Source organism: Zea mays, chromosome 8 (assembly GCF_902167145.1).
Source record: "Zea mays cultivar B73 chromosome 8, Zm-B73-REFERENCE-NAM-5.0, whole genome shotgun sequence".
Classification (NCBI taxonomy): Eukaryota; Viridiplantae; Streptophyta; class Magnoliopsida; order Poales; family Poaceae; genus Zea; species Zea mays.
Genome location: NC_050103.1, coordinates 97,138,081 through 97,158,107, shown reverse-complemented (window position 1 = coordinate 97,158,107; position 20,027 = coordinate 97,138,081). Strand labels below are relative to the sequence as shown.

General features: G+C 43.4%; 1 protein-coding gene across 1 annotated transcript; it reads left to right on the top strand.

The window, feature by feature from the left end:
• The first annotated feature begins 3,501 nt into the window (after positions 1-3,501).
• Positions 3,502-19,622, top strand: LOC103635582 (cytosolic endo-beta-N-acetylglucosaminidase 1). The gene is made up of 11 exons (XM_008657996.2): positions 3,502-4,091; positions 4,183-4,320; positions 4,397-4,506; positions 4,620-4,731; positions 4,825-4,932; positions 6,088-6,200; positions 6,277-6,358; positions 16,844-16,924; positions 17,134-17,183; positions 18,169-18,304; positions 18,579-19,622. Exons 1-11 carry the CDS (start codon positions 3,612-3,614, stop codon positions 19,332-19,334), a joined length of 2,166 nt encoding a protein of 721 aa, XP_008656218.1. The 5' UTR covers positions 3,502-3,611; the 3' UTR covers positions 19,335-19,622.
• The last annotated feature ends 405 nt before the right edge of the window (positions 19,623-20,027 follow it).

The following is a 20,027-nucleotide window of genomic DNA, read 5'->3' as shown; positions in this document are numbered from 1 at the left end:
CCAATGCGGGGTCAGTAATCTTCTTCTCCTTAGCCATTCAGATGATGGTTGCGCAGATGCTGAAGCTCAAAAAGTTAATCAAGCTCCAGAAAGGAAAGAAAGTAAAAATGGCAAACATAGTGCAAGTAGCTAGATAGCACGAAAAATACTCACGACACATGTCTCTATATATACACTCAGAACCCCGCAACGTGGTGGGTCCCACGGGTCAGAAGGATTCACTATTCTAGCGAAGGGAAGGTGTTTTTTCGGGCCTTCAGCAAAAGGCCTTCGTTCACGTCGCAGTCTAAATTTGTTACAAAGAAACAAATCAATACTGCGAGGGGCAACTATTGGGGGCCTTCCTCTCCCGAAGGTCCTAAAAAACGTGACTGACCATATGTTTTCAGTATGACATGGATTATTGCAGGGGGGCTTCGGCTTCGGGATGAAGGTTTTCTCTTGTGACAGGGTGAAGATATAACCGAAGGTGATGAGAATGGACGACGGAGCTATGGCCGAAGAGCTTCGTCCTGACGTGATGACGAAGACCAAGTATGATGAGGACCGAAAAAGGACAAATACTATCTGATCCTTAATGATTCGTGTTATGGTTATAGATGAATGTCAAGGGCATAAATGTACTTTTACTCAGGCTGCATCCTGTGCCTGTAAATAGATGAATAGTAGCACCGTACTATTCACGCTGAATTGTTATCACTCTCTCGCGTCTTCACCTTCGAGCAAGCCGAAGGTATCTTTGTAATGTTAACACCGTCAATATTCATACATGTTTTATGAAATATAAATATGTATGGTTTAATGGGATGCAATCACTTTCTTTAATCCTTTCACATTCTTATTCACATATAAAATGATGAAGGTACATCCTTCTTGACCTTCGTCTGATGAACATTATACCCATATGGAGATAATGCTTCGGAAGATGAAGGTCCGTAATAATTAACAACTGTGTTGCCTTGTTCTTGATATACAACATTTGGGAACAAGTGACCAACACATTTATTAGCATCATATCGTAAGTATTGTTCTTATACTTAATCTAGATTAACCTCTTTTTTTCTAGTCACTCAGAGTTAAATATTTTGGATCAAGTTTTGTGTTTTAAGTTAAAATTTTAGGTTTCGCCTATTCACCTCTCCTCTAGGCGACTTTCACTTTGTGTTAGTGTATATAAGTACTTGCAAATTCGAGAAGTGTGGCATTAACCACACCGTGACCTATATGTTTTTAACCCCATGCAAAACTAATTGGTTTGAGTTCTTGTGTTGAATTCCTTCTCTATTACTATTTTGATTTTTTCGGTTTGATCTTTGCCTTCCAAGTTAGAGAAGGTTTTAGGGGTTGAATAAGGGCTGGGAAAGTGTTCTAGGGTCATTACCACCTCTAGTGTGTGTTGATTTAATTCATAGACAAGTTTCCAACCGAATTGTACTTTTTAACAAAACCCTAACTTGGGTTTGAGTTTTGTGATCTGATTCCAAAGTATTGATCTTTTGGTTCTTAAACTCCTACAACATCTTCCTTTTCTCTATATACTTTTGCATGCAAAATTTGAGATCAATTAGAGGCTTTTTGCTTGAGGGGCATTGTCGCGCCTCTACATCTAGAAACGAGACAGAAACGGGGAGAGGGTCTATTCCGTCCATTTTTGCATGATCCCGTTTTTTGGATTTAACCCGTATATATCTTGTATTTAAGAAATCTGGAATGAACTCAATATGCATTAGTGCACAAACTAAAGCCTCATATTCTTTGTGATATAATATAGCATAAGTGGTCATTCTAGCCACCAGCTCTCCTCAATGACAAGTGGTCTAAATGCTCAAACAACATCGACTGTAGCTGTATGTATACCACTAACAAGCAAAGAACAATGAAATGGTGTCTCTCTATATCTATTTATTTTATGTTATTGTCCTGCTATTCACTCATCGATATCATGTGCGCTTGTATTAAATTATGAGTCTTCGCTTAATATTTCCGCTCTCGTTCGTTTTCGTACACCCTTTATCCCGCTCTTGTTTCCATTTTCGATGATAAAATGCGGGAACAGAAATGGAAGAGGTTTTGCATCCATTTTTATTCCTACTCCTAGGGACTCTGTCCTCGTTCAACCCATCGACAACTCATGAAAATTGATCACTATTATGTCGCTTTTCAATTTTGGTTCAGCCCATCGACAAAGAGTATTTGCTTTTACGCCCCGTTTATTGGAATTGAACTCCATTCTAATAATAGTAATTTAGAAATATATCAATTAAGCTAATTTAGTTTTATACAAAATATATTTGTATACTATTATTAGCAAAATGTCGGAGATATTTATGTGTTACATTTTTACTATAGAGGAGTGAGTCGACGAGTGTCTTGTAAGTTACAGAGTAGAAACAAATTCTACTTATCCATAAAATCATTTCCCATCCTGCATCCCATGAATTTGAGATATACTTATATCTGAACTTTGGAAGTGGTGGAATGTTAAATTCCAAGCTAGATAGGTTACTTTATTAGGTGAATTCCAATTTCTCTAAAATGAAGGGATGCAAACACCTTATTATAGAAAATCGAAATCAGAATTTTAGTTGCTAGTAAGACTCATATGTTCACCAGAATACAGACCCTTCGACGAATTAGGTCAAAAGGCTAAGACTCATAATAAATTCGTAAATAAAAATGGTAAAAAGGAGCGATTTTAGAGTCTGTTTGGTTTGTTGCCTCACTTGCCACAATTTATCACGTTTAAGGTTAGATAAGTTTGACCGAGTTTGACATGTGTTTGGTTTATAGCCACAATTATGACAAGATTTTTCTTCTACCGCGTTAGCGCCTAACCTTAGATTGATGTGGCAAAAAATATTTGGTAATTTTTGGCGCTTTAGGCCTTGTTTGGGAGAGCTACACTTCAAGAATTTCTAGTTTATTTCAGCTTCTTCTATCAAACATGTTCATCTCCATGAGCGTTAGCTTAAAAAAACTGAAACTAGAGGCAAGTTTCATGAAATTTTTAAAGCTCCCCAAATGACGCTTCAAAAACACTATTTTTTATACCTCCTCATAAAGTTGCACAAAAAATACCCATCATGCTATTGGTTACATGACCTAGTGATTCATGTCTCTTCCTCCACTCTCTAAACATCAAGGGTAATTAAGAAAATTCACACAAATTAATTGTATTACAGAAGCTGGAGTCTACGTACAAGCCAAACACTCTTGAAACCCGCTTTACCAATCTGTTGAGATTGTTTTATGTTGAAGCTAGGAAACTGAAGCTACAATTCTTGAAGTGAAATCTTCCCAAATAGAGCCTTAAAGTATACCACCAAACAGCTCCTTAGTCCACCATAATAGGTCCGGCCCAAAGAAATGGTTTGAAAGCCCAATTGAGAAGGAAAAAAAGGAATTCCAACAAAAATTCAAATCCCAGGCTGCGGGCTGTCAGCTGGCCCAAGAGTCAGCAGAAGTCAACGATATGCCCACGGGCGGCCACACGATCACACGCTGCCACTTGCCCACTTCCAGGCTTCCAGCTCCAGCTGCGGAATTACTGCCTTCCCTTTCCCTTTGCCCGCACTCAAGGGAGCGAGGTACCATCAACGCCGGGCCGGCGCATGCCCGTCTCTCCGCGCCGCCACCTCCGCCGTATTGCCCGTCGTGTCCGAGCCATGCTTCCCTTCGCCGCGGAGCCGGAGGTGTCCGACGGAGACGCTGCCGCGGGCGCCGACCGCCGCGCGTGGGAGCCGCCCTTCGACGCGTCCTCGCCCGCGCCGCCCATGTCCTACCCGATCACGGGCCTCGCCGCGCTCGCCTCTCGCGCTTACCTGTCCGCCGAAGCCAACTTCCACCTCCCCTTCAACAGGGCTTCCGTTCCCGCGCCAGCCTCGCCGCTCCCGCAGCGCCGCCGCGTCCTCGTCTGCCACGACATGGAAGGCGGATACCGCAACGACGCGGCACCGCAGGGCGGGGACAAGCCGGACGCCTACGCGCTCTGGCACTGGCACCTCGTCGACGTCTTCGTCTACTTCTCGCACTACCTCGTCACGCTCCCGCCACCCTGCTGGATCAACGCCGCCCACCTTCACGGCGTCAAGGTTTTGGAATTGTTTCTACTCCGTTTGCTTCGGCTCTTGACTCACTCAGCTCAACTGAACTTGCTTTTATCTCTCTTATCTTTGTACCAAGGTTTTAGGGACGTTCATCGCGGAGTGGGATGAGGGCGTGAAGATTTGCAAGGAGATGCTCGCGACCGAGGCTTCTGCACAGATGTATGCGGAAAGGCTCACAGAGCTGGCTCATACCTTGGGATTTGATGGTTGGCTGGTAATTTCTGTTATGCCATCTTGTGATTGCTGGATACATGCCTGCTGCTAAATGCTAATATTGAATCGTCTTTCAGATTAACATTGAGGTCAATCTTGACGTTCACTTCATCGATAACCTGAAAGAGTTCGTCAAGCATCTAACCATGACAATGCACGATGCAGTTCCTGGCTCTTTAGTCATATGGTGGTGTTTATTTTTCCTACTGTGTTGTATTGTAACTATGAAAATCACAGGCTGTAGTTATCATTTATGAAGCTTGGTTGATGATGCTTGTTGGCTTTTACTTGCCTCTGCAGGTATGACGCAATCACTGTGAATGGTGACCTTGATTGGCAGGATAAGCTCAACAAGTACAATAAGCCATTCTTTGATGTATGTGATGGGCTATTTTCTAACTATACATGGAAGGTAGTCCTCTCTTGTTATTTTATTTTCCCTGCAACTCTGTGGAGTCACTTAAAATTGTAAGTAATGCTGCTGAAATTGGCATCGCAACCTCAGGAAAATGACCCACAAGATTCAGCTACAGTTGCTGGCGACAGAAAATATGATGTATACATGGGTATTGATGTTTTTGGACGAAATACATTTGGTGGTGGTCAATGGACTGTATGTGTTCTCTGCTTTTATTCAATTCAGATAGTGCATTCTTACTAACAAAACTCTTGTAGCCTTAACTAATTGTTACTGAAAACTTAAACTGTAATCATCCTAGTTGCTTCGGAAATATGGAAGCACCATAATGCTTGTGTGTTTGAGCGTGCTAGGCCTAACATAGAAGTGCTACTACATTCAGTTGCAAAGCCTTGCGGTGCTGGGCGATGGCCTCCACATTGCATAAACTCTTTGCTAGGTTGCTCGTCCTATATAATTATTTGCCTATCAGTTGTTTTGGTTGGGGCTGTGTGTGTTGGGAGGGATTAACATCCCCCGTCCCCCTCTTTTTTGTACTTTTTTTCTTCTTCATGGAATGACACACGGCTCTCCTGTGTTGTTTGAGGAAAAAAACTTAAAACTATACATATACAATTTTCTCAAACTAACTGTTACCTTGATGCAACCATGGATGCTAAAATATTTAGATGATGCCATTTTATCAGATTGTAGATGTAAACATTCTGATTAGACAACAATCAAATTACTACTTACTACTACTGTATTGCATATGCATTTCTTTTTGCTGTTGGAAGAACTCATTTATATACACTTGATAAATGTAAAGCTGTAGGCAATCTGGCCAGAGCTCACGGACTACCAGTTGCCCAAGAAGAATGAGCTGCAGCTAGTCTTTTCGTTGATTGTCCTTTATGATTTGACTTCCCATCTTACCCATGCAAGTAGTATAGTGAATCACCCTGTTACAGATTGAGATGTCCCACTATCATAATATGCTTGTCAAGATAACTCTTTATGCTAATTCCTGAATTGAGTAGGTTTTGCTAGATAGCTTTATGATGACATGAGACCTATATGCCATCTACTGTCGGCACTACAACAATGCCTGCCCTCTCTTGCGCCCCTCAGCGCCACCGAAGGTCCTATAGGTGGTCAAATATGACAAGTGGTGTCTCCTTGCCCATATTGGCTCCTTGGGCTCGCACCTTCATGGTTGCACCCCCTTAATTTTAGTTCATGCCCGGTCACGAAACCCTGAGTTGTGTATATCACTAGTCACTACTTTGCTTTTATAGTTTTATGTAAACTACGCCTTTAAGTTCCTCACATTCAAATATTTGACTTACTGCCAATTTTACATTTTGCTAGACAAATGTTGCCCTTGATCTACTTAAGAAAGTTGATATCTCAGCTGCCATATTTGCTCCTGGATGGGTATATGAAACTAAGCAACCACCTGACTTTCAGAGAGCGCAGAATCAGTAATGTGTTGTTGACTTCTTTCTGCTATTATTATTATTGCACTTTTTGCAATGTATTTACCAAGCAACCGTGCAGTTGGTGGGGCCTTGTTGAAAAATCATGGGGTATTCTTCGGAGCTATCCAGAACAGTTACCATTCTACTCGGATTTTAATCAGGCATGTACTAATTATCTACATTCCATATAAATTTTTCATATTGGGTGTCGAAGCCTGGTATATATTTGTACTCAGAATCTGGCAATACAATGCAGCATGTTTTGGTAATAGGGACTTGAGAGCACCTAGACGGGGGGTGAATAGGTGATCCTGTAAAAATTTGAAACTTAATCCACAAAACTTGATTAGGAGTTAGCACAATTAAGCCAAGTGGCTAGAGAGAAGAGCTTGCACAACACGACAACCACAAAGAGATCAACACAGAGATGGCACGGTGATTTATTCCGTGGTTCGGCCAAGTCCAACACCTGCCTACTCCACGTTGTGGCGTCCCAATGGACGAGGGTTGCAATCAACCCCTTTCAAGCGGTCCAAAGACCCACTTGAATACCACAGTGTTTTGCTTTCACTTTACTATATCCCGCTTGCGAGGAATCTCCACAACTTGGAGCCTCTCGCCCTTACACTTTGAAGTTCACAAAGAAGCACGGAGTAAGGGAGGGATTAGCAACACACACAAGACACGAAATCAGAGTACCAACATGCACACAAGTCGCAACAAGAGCTCACAACACAACTCAGCGAGTTCACAACTCAAATGGAGCTCTAATTGCTATTGCAAAGAATCAAATGCGCGGAATCGAAGTCTTGGTGCTTAGGAATGCTCAGAGAATGCTTGGTGTACTCCTCCATGCGCCTAGGGGTCCCTTTTATAGCCCCAAGGCAGCTAGGAGCCGTTGAGTGCATTCCAGGAAGACAATTATTGCCTTCTGTCGCGTGGCGCACCGGACAGTCCGGTGCACCACCGGACACTGTCCGGTGCGGATTTCTTTCCTTCTTTGGCGAAGCCGACCGTTGGCGCTTTGGATCCGTTGGCGCACCGGACAGTCCGGTGCCCCCTTCCGACCGTTGGCTCGGCCACGTGTCTCGCGCGGATCGCGCGGCCGACCGTTGGCTCACCGGACAGTCCGGTGCACACTGGACAGTCCGGTGAATTATAGCCGTACGCCGTTAATCACTTCCCGAGAGCAGCAAGTTCGCCTGAGCCAGCCTGGCGCACCGGACATTGTCCGGTGCACCACCGGACAGTCCGGTGCACCCAGACAGAGCTGACTTTGGCTGAACAAAGCCATCTTTAATTTCAACTTGATTTTTCCTGTTTTCAGCACTTAAACACAATACATTAGTCTCTAAAACAATGTACTAAGTCTGAGAAACATACCTTTATACTTGATTTGTACTTTGTCCACCATTTGACACTTAGGCACTTATGTTGGACACTAAATCACCAAAATACTTAGAAATGGCCCAAGGGCACATTTCCCTTTCAATCTCCCCCTTTTTGGTGATTTATGCCAACACAACATAAAGCAAGTAGAACAAGTGCAAAATCAATTCAAATAAGAACTCAAAATTGTTTTGATTCAAATTTGGCATATATGGATCGTTCTTTGCCACCACTTGGTTTGTTTTTGCAAACCAAACTCAATTTCCTATCTCTAAGTCAAACACACTTGTTAAAACATAAGGAGAGATATTTCAAGAGAAATTTATCAAAGAGTTCAAAAACTCCCTCTCTTTCCCATAATTAAGCCTTCTCCCCACAAGAGACCAACTTTTGACAATAAAAGACAAATAGAAGTATTTTGACAAACAAAAAACTCTAACTCTACTATTTTCAAAATTTACAAGTGGTAGCTGATCTATTTCTTGCTTTGGCCTTATTTTCTCCTCCTTTGGCATCAAGCACCAAAACGGGATCAATTTTGGCCCTTTAACCCCATTGCCTCACCAAAATCTTCAACTAAGAGTAAAAAGGTAATAAGAACATGGAGATGAACTTGAAGTTAGTTACTCTTTCATCGGAGTGCAGTGGAAGTCTTGCATGGTCCAAGTCCACCTTTTCCCTTTTAAACCTCCTTTGAGACTAAATTAAGCAAACTCAAGCACACAGTTAGTCTCAAAGGGTCAAGTTGTAGCACATCTCCCCCTAAATTTGTGCATCACTTGCAAATGGACTTGTGAGGTCCGGGGAGTGCTTGTACAACTTGAGCACCATAAATAAACAACAAATTGCATATGGAACATGATCAAAGGTATAAGCACATGTATGCTACAAATCAATCCAAGTTCCGCGAATCTAAGACATTTAGCTCACTACGCAACTTGCAAAAAGTCTGCTCATCTAAAGGCTTGGTAAAGATATCGGCTAGCTGGTTCTCGGAGCTAACATGAAACACTTCGATATCCCCCTTTTGCTGGTGGTCTCTCAAAAAGTGATGCCGGATGTCTATGTGCTTTGTGCGGCTGTGTTCAACAGGATTATCCGCCATGCGGATAACACTCTCATTATCACACAGGAGTGGGACTTTGCTCAGATTGTAGCCAAAGTCCCTGAGGGTTTGCCTCATCCAAAGTAGTTGCGCGCAACACTGTCCTGCGGCAACGTACTCGGCCTCAGCGGTGGATAGGGAAACGGAAGTTTGTTTCTTAGAACTCCATGACACCAGGGACCTTCCTAAGAATTGGCACGTCCCCGATGTACTCTTCCTATCGACCTTACATCCAGCATAGTCGGAGTCTGAATATCCAATCAAGTCGAAGGTAGACCCCTTTGGATACCAGATCCCGAAGTAAGGCGTAGCGACTAAATATCTAAGAATTCGCTTCACCGCCACTAAGTGACATTCCCTTGGATCGGATTGAAATCTAGCACACATGCATACACTAAGCATAATATCCGGTCTACTAGCACATAAATAAAGTAAAGACCCTATCGTAGACCGGTATGCCTTTTGATCAACGGACTTACCTCCTTTGTTGAGGTCGGTGTGTCCGTCGGTTCCCATTGGAGTCTTTGCGGGCTTGGCGTCCTTCATCCCAAACCGTTTGATCAAGTCTTGCGTGTACTTTGTTTGGGAGATGAAGGTCTCATCTTTGAGTTGCCTCACTTGGAACCCAAGGAAATAGCTTAACTCGCCCATCATCGACATCTCAAACTTTTGAGTCATCACCCTGCTAAACTCTTCACAAGACTTTTGGTTAGTCGAACCAAATATTATGTCATCGACATAAATTTGGCACACAAAAAAATCACTATCACAAGTCTTAGTAAAAAGAGTTGGATCGGCTTTTCCAACCTTGAAAGCATTAGCAATTAAAAAGTCTCTAAGGCATTCATACCATGCTCTTGGGGCTTGCTTAAGTCCATAGAGCGCCTTATAGAGCTTACACACGTGGTCGGGGTACCGTTCATCCTCGAAGCCAGGGGGCTGCTCCACGTACACCTCCTCCTTGATTGGCCCGTTGAGGAAAACGCTCTTCACATCCATTTGGAACAACTTAAAAGAATGGTGAGCGGCATATGCTAGCAAAATACGAATGGACTCTAGCCTAGCCACAGGAGCAAAAATCTCCTCAAAGTCCAAACCTGCGACTTGGGCATAGCCTTTTGCCACAAGTCGTGCCTTGTTCCTTGTCACCACCCCGTGCTCGTCTTGTTTGTTGCGGAACACCCACTTGGTTCGCACAACATTTTGCTTGGGACGAGGCACCAGTGTCCAAACTTCATTTCTCTTGAAGTTGTTGAGCTCCTCCTGCATGGCCAACACCCAGTCCGGATCTAGCAAGGCCTCCTCTACCCTGAAAGGCTCAATAGAAGAGACAAAAGAGTAATGCTCACAAAAATTAACTAATCGAGACCGAGTAGTTACTCACTTGCTGATGTCACCCAAAATCTGGTCGACGGGATGATCCCTTTGAATCATCGCTCGGACTTGAGTTAGAGGTGTCGGTTGTGCTTCTTCCTCCATTACATGATCATCTTGTGCTCTCCCTTGATCATACGCCTCCTCTTGATGAACCTGTTCATCGTCTTGAGTTAGAGGATGCACCATTGTTGAGGAAGAAGGTTGATCTTGCTCCTTTTGTTCCAGTGGTCTCACATCTCCAATTGCCATGGTGCGTATTGCGGCCGTTGGAACGTCTTCTTCATCTACATCATCAAGATCAACAACTTGCTCTCTTGGAGAGCCATTAGTCTCATCAAATACAACGTCGCTAGAGACTTCAACTAAACCCGATGATTTGTTGAAGACCCTATACGCCTTTGTATTTGAGTCATAACCTAACAAAAACCCTTCTACGGCTTTGGGAGCAAATTTGGAATTCCTACCCTTCTTCACTAGAATGTAGCATTTACTCCCAAAAACTCGGAAATACGAAACATTGGGTTTGTTACTGGTTAGTAGCTCATACGAAGTCTTCTTGAGGAGACGATGAAGGTAGACCCGGTTGATGGCGTGGCAAGCCGTGTTCACGGCTTCCGACCAAAAACGCTCGGGGGTCTTGAACTCTCCAAGCATCGTCCTCGCCATGTCTAGAAGCGTCCTGTTCTTCCTCTCTACCACACCATTTTGCTGTGGTGTGTAGGGGGCAGAGAACTCGTGCTTGATTCCTTCCTCCTCAAGATACTCCTCCACTTGAAGGTTCTTGAACTCGGACCCATTGTCGCTTCTGATCTTTTTCACCTTGAGCTCAAACTCATTTTGAGCTCTCCTTAGAAAGCGCTTGAGGGTCCCTTGGGTTTCAGATTTATCCTGCAAAAAGAATACCCAAGTGAAGCGGGAAAAATCATCAACTATAACAAGACCATACTTACTTCCTCCTATGCTTAGATAGGCGACGGGTCCGAAGAGGTCCATATGAAGTAACTCCAGGGGTCTTGATGTTGTCATCACATTTTTGGCATGATGAGAGCTTCCCACTTGTTTCCCTGCTTGACAAGCTGCACAAGGTCTATCTTTTTCGAAGGTAACATTAGTTAGACCTATCACGTGTTCTCCCTTTAGAAGCTTGTGAAGGTTCTTCATCCCCACATGTGCTAAGCGGCGATGCCACAGCCAGCCCATGCTAGTCTTAGCAATTAAGCATGCATCTAGACCGGCCTCCTCTTTTGCAAAATCAAGTAAATAGAGTTTGCCGTCTAATACACCCTTAAAAGCTAATGAACCATCACTTCTTCTAAAGACAGACACATCTACATTAGTGAATAGACAATTATATCTCATATTACATAATTGACTTACGGATAACAAATTATATCCAAGCGACTCAACTAAGAATACATTAGAAATAGAGTGCTCATTTGAGATTGCAATCTTGCCTAAGCCTTTAACTTTGCCTTGATTCCCGTCACCGAATATGATTGAATCTTGGGGATCCTTGTTCTTGACGTAGGAAGAAAACATCATCTTTTCCCCCGTCATGTGGGTTGTGCATCCGCTGTCGATAATCCAGCTAGAGCCCCCGGATGCATAAACCTGCAAGGCAAATTTAGGCTTGGGTCTTAGGTACCCAACTCATGTTGGGTCCTACAAGGTTAGTACAAATAGCTTTAGGGACCCAAATGCAAGTTTTATCTCCCTTGCATTCTGCCCCTAATTTTCTAGCAATTATCTTCTTATCCTTTCTACAAATAGCAAAGGAAGCATTGCAAGCATAATAAATTGTAGAAAGTTCATTCATTACTTTCCTAGGAAAATGAACAATATTTCTTCTAGGCATATGACTAACAACATTTTTCCTAGCCACATTTCTATCATGCATAATAGAAGAGCTAGAAGCAACTATGGCATGAGAATCAAAAGCATCATAACTTCTTTTAACATTTCTAGAATGTCTCCTATCATGATACATGAAGGCATGGTTCTTTTGAGCATTACTAGCCATAGGGGCCTTCCCTTTCTCCTTGGCGGAGATGGAAGCCTTATGGCTTATTAAGTTCTTGACTTCCCTCTTGAAGTCAAGACCATCCTTAATTGAGGGGTGTCTACCAATCGTGTAGGCATCCCTTGCAAATTTTAGCTTGTCAAATTTACTCTTGCTAGTCTTAAGTTGTGCATTAAGACTAGCCACTTCATCATTTAATTTAGAAATACAAACTAGGTGTTCACTACAAGCATCAACATTAAAATCCTTGCACCTATTGCAAATCATAACATGTTCTACACAAGAGTTAGATTTACTTGTTACTTCTAGTTTAGCATTTAAATCATCATTCACACTTTTTAAAGTAGAAATGGTTTCATGACAAGTAGATAGTTCACAAGAGAGCATTTCATTCCTTTTAACTTCTAGAGCAAGAGAATTTTGTGCACTAACAAATTTATCATGCTCTTCATATAAAAGGTCCTCTTGTTTTTCTAGTAATCTATTTTTATCATTCAAGACATCAATCAATTCATTAATCTTATCAACCTTAGTTCTATCTAAGCCCTTGAATAAGCATGAATAGTCTATTTCATCATCATCACTAGACTCATCCTCGCTTGAAGAAGCATAAGTAGTGTTGTTTCGAGTACATACCTTCTTCTCCTTTGCCATGAGGCATGTGTGATGCTCGTTGGGGAAGAGGGATGACTTGTTGAAGGCGGTGGCGGCGAGTCCTTCGTTGTCGGAGTCGGACGAGGAGCAATCCGAATCCCACTCCTTTCCAAGATGTGCCTCGCCCTTCGCCTTCTTGTAGTTCTTCTTTTCCCACTTTCCACTCTTCTTTTCCTGATCACTATCATTATCGGGACAATTAGCGATAAAATGACTAATCTTACCACATTTGAAGCAGGAGCGCTTCCCCTTCGTCTTGTTCTTGTTGGGGTGCTCCTTGCGACCCTTTAGCGCCGTTTTGAAGCGCTTGATGATGAGGGCCATCTCTTCATCATTAAGCCCGGCCGTCTCAACTTGCGCCACCTTGCTAGGTAGCGCCTCCTTGCTCCTTGTTGCCTTGAGAGCAATAGTTTGAGGCTCTTGGATTGGGCCATTTAATGCATCGTTGACGTATCTAGCCTCCTTGATCATCATCCGCCCGCTTACGAACTTTCCAAGGATCTCCTCGGACGTTATCTTCGTGTACCTAGGATTCTCACGAATATTGTTCACAAGATGTGGATCAAGGACGGTAAAGGACCTTAGCATTAGGCGGACAACGTCGTGGTCCGTCCATCGCGTGCTTCCATAGCTCCTTATCTTGTTGACGAGGGTTTTGAGTCTGTTGTACGTTTGAGTTGGCTTCTCCCCCCTTATCATCGCGAATCTCCCGAGTTCTCCCTCCACCAACTCCATCTTGGTGAGCATGGTGACGTCGTTTCCCTCATGTGAGATCTTGAGTGTATCCCAGATCTGCTTGGCGTTATCCAAGCCGCTCACTTTATGGTATTCGTCCCTGCACAAGTAAGCTAGAAGAACAGTAGTAGCTTGTGCATTTTTGTGAATTTGCTCATTAATGAACATGGGACTATCAGAACTATCAAATTTCATTCCATTCTCGACTATCTCCCATATGCTTGGATGGAGAGAGAACAAGTGACTACGCATTTTGTGACTCCAAAATCCGTAGTCCTCTCCATCAAAGTGAGGAGGTTTGCCAAGAGAAATGGAAAGCAAATGTGCATTCGAGCTATGCGGAATACGAGAATAATCGAAAGAGAAGTTTGAGTTAACCGTCTTCTTTTTCTCGTAGTCGTTGTCGTCGTCCTTTCGGGAAGAAGAGGACTCGTCGCTGTCGTCGTAGTAGACGATCTCCTTGATGTGCCTCGTCTTCTTCTTTCCATCTTTTCGTTTGTGGCCCGAGCCCGAGTCGGTATGTTTGTCATCTTTTGGCTCGTTGACGAAAGACTCCTTCTCCTTATCATTGATCACAATCCCCTTGCCCTTAGGATCCATCTCTTCGGGCGATTAGTCCCTTTCTTGAAGAGAACGGCTCCGATACCAATTGAGAGCACCTAGAGGGGGGGTGAATAGGTGATCCTGTAAAAATTTGAAACTTAATCCACAAAACTTGATTAGGAGTTAGCACAATTAAGCCAAGTGGCTAGAGAGAAGAGCTTGCACAACACGACAACCACAAAGAGATCAACACAGAGATGGCACGGTGATTTATCCCGTGGTTCGGCCAAGTCCAACACCTGCCTACTCCACGTTGTGGCGTCCCAATGGACGAGGGTTGCAATCAACCCCTTTCAAGCGGTCCAAAGACCCACTTGAATACCACAGTGTTTTGCTTTCACTTTACTATATCCCGCTTGCGAGGAATCTCCACAACTTGGAGTCTCTCGCAAGGTTTTAAAGTCGGCTAGTCGACTCTAGTCGCCTAAGCACCGATAAGGTGACTAATCGCGATTAGTCGTCGATTAGCTCGATTAGTCGATCCTAGTCGACTCCCTAGTCGTCCTATAGTCGTCCATCTATAACAGGACCATATATATATATAACAGTATACTAGATTGCAAATCTATTGACAATATTACAATGAAACTGTAGAATGAATGAATGATCATGTTTTCACTAAAAGGTAAAGATCACTTAGACACTTACCTTGGATTGGAGTATACAACAGCACACTGCAAGATTAGTAGGACAACACTTCTGGTATATCTCCAGCAGCCTTACTAGTGCAAAACGTCATATATCTCCAACAAAGCAAGCAGAGGAGGGCGGCGGTGCTTACAGCAGCAGCAAGCAGAGGAGGGCGGCGCTCAGAGCAGCAGCAAGCAGAGGAGGGCGGCGGCGCTCACAGCAGCAGCAAGCAGAGGAGGGCGGCGCTCAGAGCAGCAGCAAGCAGAGGAGGGCGGCAGCGCTCAGAGCAGCAGCAAGCAGAGAAGGGCGGCGACGCTCACAGCAGCAGCAAGCAGAGGAGGGCGGCGCTCACAGCAGCAGCAAGCAGAGGAGGGCGGCGGCGCTCAGAGCAGCAGCAAGCAGGGGAGGGCGGCGGCGCTCAGAGCAGTTAGCAGCAAGCAGATGAAGCGGCGGCGCTCAACTCCAGCTAGGTTAAAGACTGTAACGGCATTAGCACAGTTTCAGGCTTTTCAGCCCCCCTAGTGGGCCGGCCCAAATAGAAAAGAGCAGCCTGGAGCCCAAAACAAAGCACCTAGTCGAGAACAACCCTAATCGGACGACTAATCGCCGACTAATCGCGATTAGTCGGACGACTAGGTTTCTAGTCGCCCTAATCGCGTCGGTGGCCCTTAATCGGCCTTGCAGCAGCGATAAGTCCGACTAATCGCGACTAATCGCGATTAGTCGGACGACTTTAAAACCATGACTCTCTCGCCCTTACACTTTGAAGTTCACAAAGAAGCACGGAGTAAGGGAGGGATTAGCAACGCACACAAGACACGAAATCAGAGTACCAACACGCACACAAGTCGCAACAAGAGCTCACAACACAACTCAGTGAGTTCACAACTCAAATGGAGCTCTAATTGCTATTGCAAAGAATCAAATGCGCGGAATCGAAGTCTTGGTGCTTAGGAATGCTCAGAGAATGCTTGGTGTACTCCTCCATGCGCCTAGGGGTCCCTTTTATAGCCCTAAGGCAGCTAGGAGCCGTTGAGTGCATTCCAGGAAGGCAATTCTTGCCTTCTGTCGCGTGGCGCACCGGACAGTCCGGTGCACCACCGGACACTGTCCGGTGCGGATTTCTTTCCTTCTTTGGCGAAGCCGACCGTTAGCGCTTTGGAGCCGTTGGCGCACCGGACAGTCCGGTGCCCCCTTCCGACCGTTGGCTCGGCTACGTGTCTCGCGCGGATCGCGCGGCCGACCGTTGGCCCGGCGGACCGTTGGCTCACCGGACAGTCCGGTGCACACCGGACAGTCCGGTGAATTATAGTCGTACGCCGTTAATCACTTCCCGAGAGCAGCAAGTTCGCCTGAGCCAGCCTGGCGCACCGGACACTGTCCGGTGCACCCAGACAGAGCTGACTTTGGCTGAACAAAGCCATCTTTAATTTCAACTTGATTTTTCCTGTTTCCAGCACTTAGACACAATACATTAGTCTCTAAAACAATGTACTAAGTCTGAGAAACATACCTTTATACTTGATTTGTACTTTGTCCACCATTTGACACTTAGGCACTTGTGTTGGACACTAAATCACCAAAATACTTAGAAATGGCCCAAGGGCACATTTCCCTTTCAGGACTATATGTTATGTAACGGTTTTTTGCAATTCTTGACAATTGGAAACATATAGTCAGTAGCATTTTTTTTAAACTTTAGATGCAGCAGGGGAGACCCCCACTGTAAGGATTTTATTTTAAAAAACAAAAAAAGGAAACTTCAGCACTGTACAAAGAGAGAGAGAGAGAGAGATAGAGAGGGGGGACAAGAGGAGCCAGGGAGTTACAACTAAGAGAACTGAACAGGCTGTACAGGCAGAAACAAGATCAACACAGTTATGCTAGGCCTGCAAGAAGGCAGAGGAAACTAGGTCTTATAGAGTGGCAGAAGAAAAGACTGCAGGTTCTCTTTGATTGTTCATGTTTCTTTTAGAGTTAATAGCATCTGAATTGATTGTTCATGTTTTTCTTTTCTGCACGTCATCTATCTTGATTTTTGCAGTTTTTCTGCCAAATGTCAAAAAATGTCCATCCCTGTTTTTTCTCCTTGTTCCGAAATATTGATGCATTTTAAACATTTATTGCCATTAGGGTCATGGTTATCAGGTATCCGTTGAAGGGCTGCAAATCTCCAATGATTCATGGAACAATATTTCTTGCCAAAGTTTTCAGGTAGTATGCTTTCAACATGTTGTCCAGTTATGATTCCACATATCGTTGTATATACACGCTGACACAGATTAGTGAACCCAAAAAAATGTCTTCTGAATGTGAGCTGTATCATTATCCCATTTCTGAAATTTGCTTCTTATTCATGAAAGCTGGCATGTATCAAACCATCCTGAACTTCATTGTGACAATCTCCTCCCTTTTTTTCTCAGCCTATGCTTAAATACACCAGAGATCAAGTTCATCTGCAAGCCTATACGGAGTAAGTTCACAAATTCTGTGGCTGCATTTTAAGTCATGTTAATTGAATTCTTGTATACAGTTTTCATTTCCAATGCTAAAAGTGAGGTGTCTGGTTTATATTATTTTTTAAGCAAGAAATACAGGATAGAAGTAACTCAAGTCTACTGAAATAAAATATGTGCGAAAGGACCTCTAGCTAAGTTGGTTGGTTGACTTGAGTAGCATTCCTTAGGTCTTGGGTTTAGGATGGTGTTAAAGATATCTCTTGTCTGGCCCACATCAAAGCAAATGTCTAAGGCCTGGCACATGTTGTTCTCACCTAGGCTATGGTGTCGTTGTGTTTGGGTGAGGTAGGGGTTCGGTGGTTCTCTTGACCTGCGTTTGACCTGCGTGAGAAAGTCTTTTTAATGTAATACCCATAACATATCTTACCATCCGTAGGTCGAGTTTTTCTCTTCTTTTGACTACTAAAATATGCAACTTTTCATCTACTTTCTCTTACATCTGATAGCTGGTTAAATATTTCAAAGTTTAAGGTTTCATTGTGTAAATGAAGCATCATTTTTGTTTAAGATGATACAAATTAGCATGTCACTAAAATAGCTTGCTGAACAAGAGAGAGACATGAGCCCCCAAAAGTGTTGGAATGCATTATTTGAAGTGCCTACTGCCACATGTCCAAGCCACATAGGGTATTTATTCCACTTGGTTTAATTACTATTTTACGATTAATTTACATCAACTTTGACGTTTGAACAATTTCTATTTTATCCTCTGTGTGCTAATCATGAGCCTTCGGTTTTGTATTCTGCATTTGTGCTAAACATGTTGACTATACATTTAGTTCTAATTTTCCGGACAAGTGAACTGCTTGATGATTTTCATTGGTGCACACAACATTTATATTCCTTGTACATTTAGTAATGTCCTTAGGTTATTTTACAAATTAATTATCCCAATTATTTTCCATTTATAACATATTTTTGCTGGTTGCTTGATAATAGTTTCAAGGCTGAACCTTACAGTGGAGGGAATTGTTTGACAGTCAAAGGATCTCTTCAGCAGAACATTATTTTCTCAGAACAGCTTTTTAATGGAGGACTTGCCATGGAAGATGGACCTGTTCATCTATTTTATTCGGTTCGGAAAAAAAATTACATTCATTGTGTTACCTTAACTGTCTCCTTACTGATCATCTAATTCCTTGGAAATACTAAACTGAATCACATGAACTATATTGGTTCTTTATTGTTCCCAACATTGACACAACCCACTGAATGTGTACAGAGAAATGTGTTGACAGTAGTACTGCACTAGTGCATGAGCTCCCTTAGTCCCTTTGTGTTCTGTTTCTCAATGGATCCTTGTCTTTCCAGCCTCATGATTTTGCATTTCTTTCGGCGGTTTGTTTCAGATAAGAGCCAATGCAAGTTCTGCTTTAGGGTTGTCCCTGGATCTGTCTTCTAGAAACAAGCAGGGTACTTCAAAAATTCTGGTTGCAGAGGACATAGCAACATTCACCAGAAAGAAACAAAATCACAAGTATGGATCATATGTTAAAGCCGATAAGGTGGAGCTACACGCTCCAGATAACCACGGTTGGGTCCTTTACAAAGCAACTGTTTCTTCCAGTGCTGGGCACACATTAACTGGTATCAACATTGTCTGCACATTGAAATTTACTGGCGAAATCAGTCCAGAATCAGAAGATGGTAGCATCTTGGTAGAAGATGTCGATGGAACTTCACTGTATCAGGCATCACTAGGCCACCTCAGTATTCGAAATACTGACAAAAACACAGAGTTCCCTCCAGCAGAATCTTGGATAACTGAAGGAGATTACATCTCGTGGTCAAAATGCTCTAACGGATCTGAACTCGTGAATCTGAAAATCAGCTGGAAGCTGAAGAACCCTGATCAACCACAACCACCATTCAGCAAGTACAATATCTATGTGGAGAAGTTAACGGCAGATTCAGACTTGAAAGTTCCCAGTCCCAAAAGCTATCTTGGAGTTGCTAGTGTCGATGCCTTCTATGTGTCGGGCTTAGAGGTCTCCAACGAAGTCACCGGTCTGAAATTCTTTATCCAAGCGTTTGCACACGATGGAAGCTGGCAAGAACTTGAGGAATGTCCAAAGTTCTTTTTATTCCCTGTTCACTCTGAATGAGTGACATTCATTTACTCTGGTGCGCTTCATTCTGTTACCTTTGACATATGTTAAAGGCTCCCACAGAATAATCTAATGTTATCATTACAGAAATAAGAAGGGAAAAACAAATAATATTGCATTTTTTCTCTGCTCATGTTGTTTATGTACACCCATTATTTTTTTTTCTTTCATCTGAGTACAAAAGATCTGTAAATTTGGTGGTACTAGTTGGAGAGGTTTCTTCTTTCTTGTCAACACATGCAACCGCAGATTCTCCGGAAACAATGAATTTGTTGGTGGTTGAAAGCATCCTTGTGGGCTTTATGAGGACACCATAGGTGTTCAGCACTGTGTTTCCGCCTGTGATCGATCCCCTCTGCAAGGAAATGGAACTTTTGACTTGACTTGTCCATAGTGTTTAACCATCTGGTTTTCCACGAAATTCAAAGAAACTTGCTGATTAGTCAGACAGGTCGGCTGGTCAATTCTACTATGAACTTGCGACTGCAGAAATTACAGCGTTTGAATTTTGGTCTCTGTTATAGATTTTTTATTAACATACACCACGACTGCCGATCCGGTTCACCAATTTGGCCCTCCGTCAGACTACGCCGCTCCGTTTCCACTGACCACTGCCAACCCAGGCCGCGCGACATGGAGCCGACGCTCGTCCCCATCGGCGAGGCCAGCGTCATGGCGGCTGTCGCGACC